This window comes from Bacillus rossius, chromosome 7 (assembly GCF_032445375.1).
Source record: "Bacillus rossius redtenbacheri isolate Brsri chromosome 7, Brsri_v3, whole genome shotgun sequence".
Classification (NCBI taxonomy): Eukaryota; Metazoa; Arthropoda; class Insecta; order Phasmatodea; family Bacillidae; genus Bacillus; species Bacillus rossius.
In genome coordinates, this window is record NC_086335.1 from 68,665,699 (window position 1) to 68,680,895 (window position 15,197).

The following is a 15,197-nucleotide window of genomic DNA, read 5'->3' on the forward strand; positions in this document are numbered from 1 at the left end:
TGCCGTAGTGAGAAATTATCAGAAGATATTTAGTATTTAAGTTTTTGAAGTCACTTGTTTAGTCACCATTGCCTTAATTACCCGAAACGTTGGAATAAATGATGGTCCGACAGCGCCCGGTGATGTTCAATTACAGTAGAATCTCAGTACTAAGTACTTACAGGGACCTCAAATTTTTGTACTTAGTACTGAAAGTACTTAGTACTGAAACATACATACATATTATCTTTATGAAAAGAAAAAAAATATTAAAAAATACAATAATAGCGATATTATAAAATACATTATTTTTTGCCCAACATCTGACATCAGTTTATACAATGGTGTGTTTGTATAACTTAAGTTTAGTTATTTATAAAAAAATCTGTTATTTCAGTTTGTTTTTGAGCTTGAATGATGCTCTGTTGAACAAAATGTTCTATCTCATATTACCTATGTCTTCGCAACTGCGACTTGTTTATTCCCTTTGTCTAGTTCTCTGAGTATTTTCACTTTTTCCTTAAGCGTGAATTGCTTTCGTTTCTTTTTATCCCACTTTATCTCATTTTGTAGCACAAATACAATGTGGTGTCTAAATAACGTAACCTGAAAATAAACTCAACAATAACAATAAACAATCCCGGCACAGACGACAAACAGTATATTAGCGTAGCGTAACACTTTTGTCTAAATAATTAATACTTCTCTCAAACTTCCGTGTTTCGATGTATTGAACAGTGTTGTGTTGCTCACGTCGCATACTACGTACGGTATAATCTATGGTAGTGCGCGCAACTGTTCATAACTTTGTTTTGAGGGTTTAGAGGTTAGATAATTTGTTGCGGTGGTATTTGTGTATGCTTGTTCTACAATATTAATCATTTAGCTGGAAATTTATTTACCAGTTTAAGTAAATTTTGGTGTAGTAATGCCACGCTACTAGTAGAATTATACGTTATAGTGAAAATATGATACTTTAAACTGAAACCGTTTTGCATGGTGAAGATACGATTTTTGGCGGGGACTTAAAAAAAAATATGTTAAAGTGAAATATACGTTATAATGAGGTACGTTGTACCGGTATTCTACTGTAGTATGAATCTGAATGTGTGTCGTTTAACACGTTCACTTAAATTTTAAAAAAAGTTCTTTAAAACCACACACTACACCAGTACACAAGTTACAATCTTTAAAGCTTCCACTGTGCAGAATGTATTCCGAACGCTCCCTAACCCTTGTGGGCCGGCGTGTACTCCGCATGCGGAGCAGAGTCTGACGGGAAACTGATATGATGAGTACACACAATATCGTCACCTGATTGGCAAAAAGGACGAATGTTACAAAATCGTAATTTTACAGGAGGAACCAAAAAACTGTTAAAATATTAACAAATACAATATATATAGGCAATAAGAGACATTGAAAAAAAAAAAAACACCAGTTTACTTTTTATTGTAGGTAGTCCGTTTGCCAAGATGTGTATGTATTTAATTTTAAAGAATCTTACCAAAATAAATCTAAAAATCGTAAAAAAAAAAAATGTAACATTCACCCTTTTGCCAATCGGGTGATGATGTGTAGACCGTCGAGGGGGGTTCGGACCCCCGCGGGCACGCGGTACGTGACGAGGGCGTGTGTGCCGCAGGCCGCGGAGGAGCTGATGCAGGAGAAGCCGGAGCTGGCCCAGCTCATCCGCCCCAAGATCAGCGAGCTGGACCAGCAGTTCGACGACCTGGAGGCGGCCACCAAGGGGAAGGGGGAGCGCCTGTTCGACGCCAACCGGGAGGTGCTGCTCCACCAGACCTGCGACGACATCGACTCCTGGATGACGGACCTGGAGAAGCAGATCGAGTCGGAGGACACGGGCAACGACCTGGCCTCCGTCAACATCCTCATGCAGAAGCAGCAGGTGCGGGGGCCGCTGTGTCCCAGTTCTGCTTTCATTAATACAAACAACTGATTATATATATCTGTGAACAAAACCACAAGACTATTAACATATTACATATTGATGATTTCTTTGAAGAATGTTTGTGTTAACTTTGAATCGGTCAACAAGATTATATTATACTTCAAAGCTTCAAACACCCCTAGCCGTGCACATTAATATTGAGCATTCTTAAAATGAGACCTGAGTGCCACCTTTTAATTTTCTTTTAAGCAACTAACTTAGTCATGCTAGACATAAATAACATAAAATGAATATCATAGCATAAAAAATTATTTTCTAGGTATAAAAAATGTACTATATTGTGATTTATGAATATTTTGTTGATTAAATATTAACAATGGCAGATAGCCAATAGACACACTTAAGGCATTTTCAAATGTCACATAAAATTCTTAAAAAAAATTATAAATCAGTTATGAATTTTTTTATTAATATTTCTATTTACAAAGTAAAATCTAGTGTACCATTACTAAAATTATTAAAATTACAAGGTAAACATTTTGTTGTAGTTACATGCAGCACATAAAGCCCTATATATTGATACAATTTATTAGCACTTAGAAAAAGGGAAGAAAAATAATAATTTGGTCTCGAAATAGGTTTTTTTTTTATAAATTTACATTTTACAAATCTGACTTACTGTCTGACGTGTATCCAAAAATTGTGTTGCTCTCGAAGCACAATTTCGAAATTGGAGAATTCGGTTTCGTAACTGGGGGAAGCAAGTCTCAACGCCAGCTCGCACATTCGTGACTTCAGGCAAAGTGAAGTGGTTCTCCGTTTTGAATAAACCGCGCAATTCTTTGGCTTAGATTTTGCTTAAGCTAACACTGCAAGTGGCCCCTTATAGTCTTACAATTTTTTTTAAAAGCTTCGCAACTAACTCAAAGCTTCACACCAAAAAAAAGATATTGTAAATCTTTTCATCATCACATTTGAAGGTTCAAATGACGCGAATAGCAGATCCAAGTGGTGTGTAGTGGCCTAGTCCTCCGCGCCTGTCGGCGGGACCCCGGCGGAGCCTCACGACGGCGCGGCGATGGCGTTGCAGATGATCGAGACGCAGATGGCGGTGAAGGCAAAGCAGGTGACGGAGCTGGAGAAGCAGGCGGAGTACATCAAGCGCACGGCCCCGGAGAAGATGGACGAGATCCAGCAGAAGAAGGTGAAGGTGGAGGAGCGCTTCCAGCAGCTCAAGGCCCCGCTGCTGGAGCGGCAGCAGCAGCTCGAGAAGAAGAAAGAGGCCTTCCAGGTGATTCTTACATCTTGCATCCTAGCACTGATTGCCGACAAGCTTTCGTTTCAACGCACAGGGTTATTTATAAACTATTTATTATGTTCACACTTTTTTTAAAGAACTTAAAATATTTACCTTGTTTTAAATATATCCAAACTAATGTTTTATGTATGTAACTTTTTAAATACAATAATTTTTTTTAATGTGTACCGCATAATCGTCGTCGTGTTATTTAAGAGCATCAAAATTTGCGAAAAATAAATTCTCGCATATAAATCGCATGATTTTTTTTTCTCCCCAAGGGCTTAATGTAGACTGTTATCAATTACCTTTCCAAAGATCACGGGACAAATCTCTGTACACCATTTTTTATTTTGTCAAGGAGGGAAGATATAGTAAATAAAACTTTAAGATGTACTGATACAATACAATTTTCTATCCAATGTGGTCAAAATTTTTTGTCCTGCAGTTTCCTCCATAAGATGTACGTTATTATTTCCCCTGGAGTATTGCTTATTAACATTTTTTCCAGTATAAAACGATGTATTTGGAATTTCAATCTATTATTCATTAAGATATTGCTGCTTATTTAATAAACAGAAATTTGAAGTTGTCCTATGTGTAAATATTATTTGAAAGAGGATTTGCTTGTTTTTTGGATATTTTATTTTTCATATTGGTATTCAAGTTGTGAAATTGTTTCTAAACAGTTCCGCCGCGACGTCGAGGATGAGAAGCTGTGGATAGCCGAGAAGATGCCTCAGGCCACGTCCACGGACTACGGAAACAGCTTGTTTAACGTCCACATGCTCAAGAAGAAGAATAAGGTTGGTTGTGTTGCTTGAACGTTCAGAATTGGTTTACGTGGCTTGCAAGGGTCGTTTCCAGTAAAGTTGGGTGGTGCTTGTTCCGCAGTCTCTGAACAACGAGATTGACAACCACGAGCCGCGCATCAAGGCCATCTGCAGCAACGGGCAGAAGCTGATCGACGAAGGTCACGAGGACTCCCCGGAGTTCAAGACGCGCATCGAGGAGCTGCTGGACAAGTGGCAGGTCCTCAAGGACGCCGTGGACAACCGTCACAACCTGCTCCTGCAGTCGGAGAAGGCACAGCAGGTACTGTTTCGTCTCGACACGTACGAGACTGTAAAATCCTGATAAAATGACACAATGATGATGCACTTGCAAACAACTCGATTGGCCGCAAGCGTGCACGATAGCACATTTTACCGCCATGATGGTTGAACAACAACTGTTGCTTCGTTGCCGGAAGCTGAAGGGCTACCCACCTTGGCAGGCAGCCAACTTGAAAAACTTGGCGCTGCTAGCAAGTAGCGCGGGAAGTTCAAAATTCAAATGTTTAAACACTATACACTAAATTAAACACAATATTTACAAGTCTAAACAGGTACGAATGCCTAAATCCGGTTTTAAATGCCACCTGACGACATTGAAATACTTTTAGTGTCTCTGAAACCTAGGTGGGCAAACGATTTTTCTATAGCACAGAATTTAAGATAGTTGTGATCAGGTATTTGAAGCGTTTACCAATAAATTGATTTTGTTTGTGTTTGCCTCTCGTTACTTACATGCTTACTGCTTGAACAAAATGGTCCAGCATTGAATTTCTAAATGGTTGCTAGAGCACTAATGTCGGGACAAGATTACATGGTGAATTGCGATAAAACCGAAGTAACGTCGAAAAGCATGTTAAAACATATTTGACATCGGCATATAAGTTAAAGTTAATACACCATATTGCACTGAAATGACAGTTATGTCAAGGAATTAAGTAATCCATTGATGTTTGAAATTCAAGGAATGTCTTTATTTCCTATAAAAAAAAAACTGTACCAAAGTGCATGGATCAGAAAAACTTGTTTAATTTTATTGTGCATCTCTTAATCATTTTTAAACCACAAAAGCTTGCTATTTATTTCCATTCTAAATGAATCTGTTGTAGACCAGACCAATTTGTTAAAAATAACTTTTACCATAAAATTGCAGCATATAAATTTTACCATTATAAAGGTGTAGTATAACAAATTGGCTTTATAAAAAAAATTTAAAAAAAAAAACGAAATAATCTGTTTTAAAAACGAGATTGGACCAAAAATAAAATGTGCAGTTTGTGGATGTCGTAATCTTGCTGCCTCCTCCTCTCGCAAATATGGCAGGTTACCGCCTTTTCCTAAGGTTAAACAGTCGCTTCTTCGGTGGACCCGGTGTCGAACAGAGTAAAATGAATTGAAATTATTTTTTTACTGAGCAGTAGCGTTCATTCGCAAATGCTTGATTATTATGTTTTTTTAACTACTGTTTTTTACTCGCGCTACTAACTTGCTGGAAATAAATTCTTCATACTTGTGAATTCTTAATAAGCAAAAAACATACACTTAAATATGCTACAAACATAGACTGTGGCTGGGTCAGCCAAGTAAAATGCCTCCATATAACTCTGTACTTCCACCATTTCTCATTCTTCACTTATTAGATTCTTCTCCTCTCTCCTGCACTCCTTTTAACTATCTGTTCTTCCAATCTCCTCAGTCTTCCTTGAGGTCTTCTTCCTGTGTACTTCGAACAGCTGCTAGCAGTGGGGCACGTGGGGTGTGTTCTGCTTGCAGTATTTCTTCGATGCGAACGAGGCGGAGTCGTGGATGAGCGAGCAGGAGCTGTACATGATGGTGGAGGACCGCGGCAAGGACGAGATCTCCGCCCAGAACCTGATGAAGAAGCACGAGATCCTGGAGCTGGCGGTGGAGGACTACGCCGACACCATCCGGCAGCTCGGCGAGACGGCCCGCCAGCTGACCAGCGAGGGCCACGAGCTCAGGTAACATCCCCTCTCTCTGTCTCTTTCTTTCTCTTTCTTTCTCTCTCTCGCTCTATCTCTCTCGCTCTATCTCTCTCGCTCTATCTCTCTCGCTCTATCTCTCTTTCTCTCTTTCTCTCTTTCTCTCTTTCTCTCTCTCTCTCTCTCTCTCTCTTTTCTTCAATCTCTCCCCACACTTCTACCTCCTTTTTGTGCAAGTCTCAAACTGTGTCTTTTTTGCTCACTTATCATTTCGTTCCTCTGTTTTAGCTCTTTTCCTGTTCTTATTTTTAATCATTCTACAAAAAAATTTTTTTCTTATCATTAATTTCTTGTTGGTAATGCTTCATACCTCCAACTTTTTTATTCCACAGGATTATCATTTGTGTATATAATTTGTTTTGTATTACTATTAAAGTTTTTGTCTTTATGCTTTATTTCATTATAATAGCTACTGTTTATGATAGTCATTTCACTCTTGCTTCTTTTATACCCTCACTTCCTTTTTGCATTAATCAATGCGTATCGAAATGCTTAAAAATTTTATATTTTTTTTAACAATCTTCTACCTGGTGTCACTACTCACAACCAGTGTGGAAGGCATGTTGGTCCGCCTGCGAGTGTCGCGGAGGAGGTACTGATGCCCGGCGGGGGTGGCGGTGGGCGCAGCGACCAGATCGCGGTGAAGCAGTCGCAGGTGGACAAGCTGTACGCGGGCCTCAAGGACCTGGCCGGGGAGCGGCGCGCCAAGCTGGACGAGGCGCTGCAGCTGTTCATGCTGAACCGCGAGGTGGATGACCTGGAGCAGTGGATCGCGGAGCGCGAGCTGGTGGCCGCCTCGCACGAGCTGGGGCAGGACTACGACCACGTCACCGTGAGTCGCTTCCACCGTCCTGGCGGTTCAACCGTGCACTGTTTTAACTACAGTTATGAGCAGATATGTTTTGTGTGTGTCTTCGTAGTTTTTGCCTACAATACTTACAACAAAGTACTTGTCTACAATAATTACAATAAATACTTAGTTACAATAAAGTACGTACTTGCCTACAATAATTACTCATCTCTAGGGACCCCAGAAAACTTAAAAAAAAAAAAAAACTACCAAAAGCTTTGTTAAAGCAAGGCAAAAGTGGTAAAAAAAAAACTCTGTACTAAAACATTAAACTAGTACTTGAAATCTTCATCAAATGCTGTATACAGTGTGTTAACCCTTATCCGGAGACGTGGGGTCTCCGTGACCCCAGCAAAACTTTAACTTGCTGCCATCTATGTGCTGTTCAAGGCACTTGCTTGTGGTGCCATCTACCTTTCGCTTGGATATCACATAGTCTCCTCCTGCAGTGTCAGATTTGTTTACGCTGTCTGGCGCTAGATATCAGGTCGCAAAGATAACTTGGGGTCGTAGTGGCACCACGTCACCAGTTATGTTTCTATCTCAGAAGTGATAAAAAGGCTTCTAAACGAACATGTGTACGTGTGGGCGATCCAGATTATGACGAAACTATTTCTAAGTGGTTGAAAGATATTTTTAGTGACTTAAGTGATCAATGTGTGTGTGGAAAAGCAATGTGTGATGATTGCAGAGCAAACAAATACTCTACTACAGAGTGACTTTTCGTACAAATTTAATTTTTTCAAACAATGTTCGGCTAATATATTTTATGTAAAAATGCCATTTTCAAAATATATAAGTATGCATGTGCTTTCTAGTTAGCGAGATTATATATTTTGTTGTGGTTTAAGCATTGGTTATGCAAGGAAAATATTTGGAGGGGAAAAAAGTAATTTCTTTTTTTGGGAAAATTTATCTGTTGTAGATTTTATGAAAAAGTCTTATTATTCATATAAGTTTTCTAGATTTTGTTTTGTCACTATATCTATATTGAATAGCAAATAAAACTTTTAGGCTACCATCTGCTTATTTTTTTTAAAAAAGCAATTATTACAAATAGGCATTTTTAGATTTATTTGAGCAAGCACCAATAGAAAAAATTGTATTTTATAATTGGTAAATAATTATTTACTAATTTATTTTTTAATTTAATTAATAAGTATAAAAATGCATTAAATAATTTTACATGGAACAAAAATAATTTCTAATCAGTTAACTTCTACAAAACATTTTGGGGTCTGAGGGGCACCACGTCACCAGATATGTCAAATATTTTCACGTCTCCGGCTAAGGGTTAAGATGTTGCACATCAAAAATGTACTACATTCGAGATATCAAAAACTTTATTGCAATGTTACCTGTGTTGCAAATCTATGACCAACCACGTGCTCATTAAAACAGCTGTATTTCACGCCAAACTGTTTCCACAAAAAGTGATAAAATTTTGTGAGAGACTTGAAATTGTCTTAATATTGTCAAGTTTTTACAGGGTCCCTACTTATCACTTTTTGACTTTAAATTGGTAGTTTTGCAGCTTATTTTAACATTTGATACAATAACTGCAATTATTTAAAACTTAAAATTTTAAAATCTCATCCATTTGTTTTTTATCTTCTTGTCATGTAGAATAAATAATGTTTTTTTTCCTTCTTTTGGTGTTATGATTGTCTGAACAGTCAGTTCAGTAATGTGTTTTGAAGTACTTGTAAGCTAGTTGTAGTTTTCTTGGATTTGTGTGATCAATTTATTTCAGATTGGGTGTACATATTTAATAACTAGAACATCTTTGTTAGAACTCCACATTTAAGGTTTTTTTTTTTTTTTTGAAACATTTTTCAAGTGTGAGTTGAAACGTAGCTTACTTTGTTGAAACATTAGTATAATGTTTGCATTAACATTATAACAACATTTAACATGGTGTTGATCCTGATTCATGCCATAGCTACTTTATGGTGTTATAAGTAGAGACCTGCAAAATTCGCGGATTCAGTGACCTCCAGGATAGACTGCAATATCCTCTACACACTCGGGCAAATGCCACCTGTTCATTGGCTGCTGACTTGTGAGTCGTCTCGATTGTGTGGCCTGTGATTCGACACTTCTATGAGTGAGGGTCTCTAATTGGCCCTCCTTACTCTAGATCAGTGGATCCCAAACTTTTTCAGCTGGCGACCCACCTTTCCGTTTTGGAATGCCTCCACGGTCCATCGGTCCATGGTGGAGTAAAAAACCGTATTTGTATCGTATCACTTCCTTGTGTGTGTGTGTGTGTATATACATATAATTTACCGTCAGATATTGCATATATATATATATATATATATATATATATATATATATATATATAATGTGTGTGTGTGTGTGTTGTGTGTTTTTTTGAAGATACAGATTGATTATTGATAAACAATTTGTGTTCTGATTTGAAAATGGTTGACAAAATATAACCACTTTGTAGCGAAACAGTTATTTATTTTAACAATAGATGTATGTTTGCACACAATTCAATTTGTTTCGATTTTTCTTATCTTTTCTGATGGTTTCTGATAGTTTTAGGATCGAGTCGCGACCCACTAGTGGGTTGCGACCCACTGGTTGGGAACCGCTGCTCTAGATTAACAGTGAACCAATTGCAGAAGCAGCGCTAAGGTATAATAATTTGAATTGTAGCATATCACGAAATGAATACGCAAATTTTTCCGGTCTCTAGTTATAAGTATGAAGCCACGATACTAAAAGGTGGAACGCCCCGAAGCAGGCAGGGCTCTCGGAAGCGGGTAGTACTTGACGGCGGCTTGCCGGGGGGTGTGCGCAGCTGCTGTGGGAGAGGTTCAAGGAGTTTGCGCGCGACACGGAGGCCATCGGCTCGGAGCGCGTGGCCGCCGTGAACAGCATCGCGGACCAGCTGATCGGGGCGGGCCACTCGGACTCTGCCACCATCGCCGAGTGGAAGGACGGCCTCAACGAGGCGTGGCAGGACCTGCTGGAGCTCATCGACACCAGGACGCAGGTCTGTGGCGAGGGCCTTGCTCGGCCAATACGCGAGGTCACCAGGTTACATATCTTTCCTAAAACATGTGATTTGAAGGAAATTTGTAACATAATTATTAAAAATAATTTTACCTTACGTGGTCAACCATACTCTCGTTTAAAATAGAAGACATTCGGTTATTTAAGATCTAGTATTGTACACTTTATTCTTGATAGTATGAAGGAGGACTAGTGATAATTATAAACATAAAACAAAGTAAATATCTTTCTTGGACTGTTTCTTGTAAGTTTTTAAGAAACTGGTTTTTGTAAGGGGATTAAGATTTTGTTGATGGGGATGTTAATTAATTTTAGAACACACCTGAAAAATGGGAGGTTATATTTTTTTGAATTTTGTTTTTTTTTTTGAAGCTGTGTTATTTTTTAACGTGGATATTTTTGTGCTTTTGTTTGATTACTTGTAATCCTAAACAAAGATTAAAATAATAACCGATTGGTAGAGAACTGGAAAAAAGGAGGTTATTTTTTCTCATAAGCAGTGTTATTTTTCACCAAATTCAAAGCAAAAAAGCGAGGTTATTTTAATATTTTGTACACTGTTGTTTAATTCCATTTAATTTTTAAAAAAATTATACAATAACATTGTTATTCTTTTATCTTAGTGTTAGTTTTTTTTTATTATGTTTTCTTTACAGCCCAGGAAGATTAATACGCTGTATTAATTTGTGCATGTTGTATATTTCAATAATTGAGTTAGTGACATGTTATATCATTTAAAGAAATTTCTTACATTAGGATCTAAATGTTGGGATTGCTGGGCTTATTCAGTTACATGCAGCAATGTAATTTAATAAACATGTACAGCTGTGCTGTGAGAATGTTGTGCACGGGGCGGAGGAAGCATGGGGAGCGGTCCGTGTCGGCAGATGCTGGCTGCCTCGCGGGAGCTGCACAAGTTCTTCCACGACTGCAAGGACGTGCTGGGGCGGATCCTGGAGAAGCAGCACGCCATGTCGGACGAGCTGGGGCGCGACGCGGGCTCCGTGTCCGCCCTGCAGCGCAAGCACCAGAACTTCCTGCAGGACCTGCTCACGCTGCAGTCGCAGGTACCGCCGCGCCGCCGGGTGCCCACCCGACCGCCCGACAATCAAGTCAAGCTTTTCAATAAATGGTACAAGGGCTTTATTACCTAAAGTATCCAAAAACGTGTATGCATCATACAACAAAATATAGGAAAAAACCACACCTCTGGACCACCCGACAGGTCCTCTGGAGGGGCTCGAAGGCTTGTAACGAGTCGCCAATATGTTTCATGTAGGCTCAAAACTATTTTTGGATTACTTGAAGGTCTCGCTTGGTATTAACTAATATATTTGCTATTGAAGTGCATTTTTTAAGGTTGAAATGCTACATTTTCTACAGTTCTTTTTTTCTTTGTGATTTTATATTGGTTAAGATTTTTTTTGTTTGAATTTAACAAAAATTAGTTGAATTTTGAATTTACTTTTAGCTCTGCCCCTTAGTTATATTTATTTTCACTATCTTCTTGAAGGAAAATGGGGGATTGTATCTAAAGAAGACTCAAGTACATTTTGTTTTATCAAGCCTGATAGATTCCTGAATTACTTTAGCTCAATAAATTCTTTAATTTAATTTACCAGTTAAAAATATGTACACAACATTTTATACAACAATAAATCTTCATTAAAAAGATTTTTAATGTATTTTACACATTAACAGGGAAATCCTATTTTTGAAGGATAAAATTGTATAGAGTAATAGATAATGCAAAAATTTTTAATTGGGATTTTCTTGATAGGGTGTCCCTGTATTCAGCTGCCGAGGGTGAACACATGTCGTCGTGCAGGTGGTGAGCGAAGGAAACGGGCTGTCGTTTGCGCCAGGTCCAGCAGATCCAGGACGAGTCGGCCAAGCTGCAGGCGTCGTACGCGGGCGACAAGGCCAAGGAGATCACCAACCGGGAGGCGGAGGTGATGAGCGCCTGGGCCAACTTGCAGGCCATGTGCGACGGCCGGCGCCAGAAGCTGGCCGACACCGGCGACCTGTTCAAGTTCTTCAACATGGTGCGCACGCTCATGCTGTGGATGGACGACGTGGTGCGGCAGATGAACACCTCGGAGAAGCCCCGGTGAGCCGCTGCCTCCGGTCGCCACTGCACCGGAGGACTGGTCACACAAAGTCTCGGAAAAAGAAAATTTCAAAGCAGTCATGAGGACTGCCAACATTTTTACGAAAAAATTTTACTACACAACAAATTTGTTTTATCACGTTAGTAAAATAACTCTTAAATTACTATAAAATACTATTTGCATTGTAATTTTAGTATTAAAAAAATAATAATTTTTAGGTTATATTGCTACATAGACTCTGTTCAGTGACTTTTAAAAAAGGACCATTTGTGTATATTTCTCATTTTTTTGTGCTCGGAGCATGGACATGTAAGTGTTTTTCTTTTTGTTGGTTGGATGCAGACGCAACTTTCTCCTTGCTTGTGTGTCCAACAAAGGACAGTAAAAATTAAGATGGCCGCCTAGACACAAGTTGGTGCTGGGCGCTGCTAGAATTTACCAATTTTCGGGTGAATTCTTTAACTTCTGTAGTCACCGAACAGACTCAGTTTTCTTCGTTATTCAAACTATATATCTATGTGAGAATATTAATATATTTTATACTCACTTTTTACTGCACGGTAATCTTAAACTTAAGATTTAAAAGCGCAATAAGTTATGCTAATAGGAACAGATGTAGTGTTATCGTTAACAGTCACGTGACCATGTCAATGACGACTTGCATGAATTTTCTCCCTATCCGAACCTTCCTGTAGAAGTTTTCACTTCGAAAACACTTGTGGTGTTGAAACTTTAATTTCCAGCAGGTTTTTGCTCATTTAAATGTTGCTTTCTTTGACACCTCGCTTAAGTAATTAGTTGCAAATTATATATATTCTGAGGATGTCCACTTAAATTGCTTAAATCGAAAGGCTTTTTTCACACTTCAGTTTTTGATTGGAAAAAAAAACTAGTGAAGTGACGTTAAAAGAAAAACCAGGGTATTGTGCATTAGTTTTCTTATAACTTATAAGACCTCAAAAAATAAGTGAACATTGCAGGAATGTGTAAAATTTTGGATTGAACTCTCAAATAAAGTTAAATAGTTTTTGAATAAAAAATTCTTATTAAGTAGTCTGCAGCATTGAATTTTAATTTGAAAAATTTTAATCAGTCACATAGTCCATTTAGGTCTCCTTATTTTTTAAGATGTGATATAACAGCTACTCATGGAAAATATGTTTTTTATTCATTTAATGGAATTTGAAAGCATTTAAAACAGCCCCAAGTTGAAAAGTGTATCATGTCAAGATAGAATGATGCCTGGAAAGGATACACTTCCGGTAAGGTTAGTACTCGCGCCAACAGTAAATATTTATTGGTAGTATCAGTGACGCAGCAGTTGTAGACTAAGCTGTGAGGGTTGGGAGATGGAGTGTGAGAGAGGCAGTGTCGAACGCTGCGCAGGGATGTGAGCGGAGTGGAGCTGCTCATGAACAACCACCAGAGCCTGAAGGCGGAGATCGACGCGCGCGAGGACAACTTCACGGCGTGCATCTCCCTGGGCAAGGAGCTGCTGTCGCGGAACCACTACGCGTCGGCGGAGATCAAGGAGAAGCTGCTGTCGCTGACCAACCAGCGCAACTCGCTGCTGCACCGCTGGGAGGAGCGCTGGGAGAACCTGCAGCTGATCCTGGAGGTGTACCAGTTCGCGCGGGACGCGGCCGTGGCGGAGGCCTGGCTGGTGGCCCAGGACCCGTACCTCTTCAGCCAGGAGCTGGGGGTGAGCGCGTCGCACCTATTGGCCTCGCCGACACGCCGATGTGTAGGGGCAGGCATATTTCGCGAAAAGATCTGAACACTCATTAGACTGTAACAAGGTGTACCCACACCTGTGGTTTCTTCTTTGTAATTGGCTATTTGTAATTTTACCGAGCCACTCAGGACGCGTTTACTTCCGCACTGTATCACTGTGATTGGTGTTGTAACAATCGATATGCGCCTGAAAGAAACTCGCTCAATCACGAAACACAGACGATACTACAGTGTTCTAACTTTCATTTAGTCCCGAATTCTTTACGCGAAATCTGCATGCCCCTACCGATATGCTATACGGGGGAAAACACGTTCGGGTTGCAAAAAATTTTATTAATTTACTAAATTACTTAATTTCTCATTCTTAGAAAATCATGCAATGCAAATACACATGTATTTTGAGCAAACAAAATTTATTTTAAAGCACAAAAGATAATCAAAGATAAAACTGATATTTCTTTTCTCAAAAAATTATGCTATACTTTAGTGGGAAAAAGGAAACTTTTTAGTTATCGTACATTAGAAATAATGCCCATTACTCAAATTTGATCAATTTTATTTTTTATTCAGAACTATCATTAATTGGCCTATCAACTGTTTACGGCGTGATGTTGAGTTCTGCGACATCCTGTATACTTGCTTTTGTCTCGTCTTATAAATTTAGTCAGCTACAGAAAAGGTTTTTTTTTTCCAACCCAGTGCCCTCTTTATGAGGGGATTAGAGTGCTGTTAACAAGGGAGAATTCTTTCAGTACAATCATTTTGTTCATATTCCTATTCCTAAGGGTTTGTTTAGAATCAAGCTGCAGTTTCACAATATATGTATGTATATAGCAGAGTAAGATTCTACTATGTGCATATCAATATCAATTTAATTTTCTTTTGTTCATTTAAGCTGAACATACACAAAGCAAGAGAAAAAGAGCCAGATTTTTTGTACCAAATTTAAAGGAATATGTCTTGTTTATTGGTTGCTGTATACTTTACATTTAACAGACATATTTTGAATTTACACAACAGCAGTTTTAAAGATGTTTAAGTGGATGCTTAGTTACATATAAGTTAATCTTGGTACTACAAGTGTTGCTTTTTATTCAGAAACAGTTGGTTAACTTGATGTTTCGTAGATCATTCTTAATCAATCATTCATGATGTGCTGATAAAATAGCTTACTCAAACGTATATAGAAGTATCTGATTCATTCTTAGGGCAGCTTGCAGAGTCAGATGAGTCAAGTCTGAGAAAAAACTTGGCAGGTTAATCAAATGGAAGAATACTCCACTTCGTCTCAAGTCACAACTGTGCAAGCCGGCCTTAATGTAGCAAACTATTTTTTGAAGTGATGTTAGGGCCAGATTTCATCGAAGACTTAGGTCTTTTGACTTGGATTCTAATTGAAAAAAAAAATGGCCTTTGCACACCGCTAATACCCACTGCGTAGATGTTTTGTG

General features: G+C 38.7%; 1 protein-coding gene across 21 annotated transcripts in view; it reads left to right on the forward strand.

Annotated features, from left to right (window-relative positions):
* The window catches only part of LOC134534298 (spectrin beta chain), a 137,319-nt gene that overhangs the window by 100,967 nt on the left and 21,155 nt on the right, over window positions 1-15,197 (forward strand). For all 21 annotated transcript variants that reach the window (XM_063372644.1, XM_063372642.1, XM_063372647.1 and 18 more), the window contains 10 exons: window positions 1,625-1,888; window positions 2,982-3,182; window positions 3,878-3,994; window positions 4,083-4,283; window positions 5,795-6,003; window positions 6,652-6,856; window positions 9,687-9,881; window positions 10,789-10,968; window positions 11,767-12,011; window positions 13,399-13,714. In XM_063372644.1, coding sequence (XP_063228714.1) covers window positions 1,625-1,888; window positions 2,982-3,182; window positions 3,878-3,994; window positions 4,083-4,283; window positions 5,795-6,003; window positions 6,652-6,856; window positions 9,687-9,881; window positions 10,789-10,968; window positions 11,767-12,011; window positions 13,399-13,714 — 2,133 coding nt within the window. The remainder of the gene's footprint in view (window positions 1-1,624; window positions 1,889-2,981; window positions 3,183-3,877; window positions 3,995-4,082; window positions 4,284-5,794; window positions 6,004-6,651; window positions 6,857-9,686; window positions 9,882-10,788; window positions 10,969-11,766; window positions 12,012-13,398; window positions 13,715-15,197) is intronic.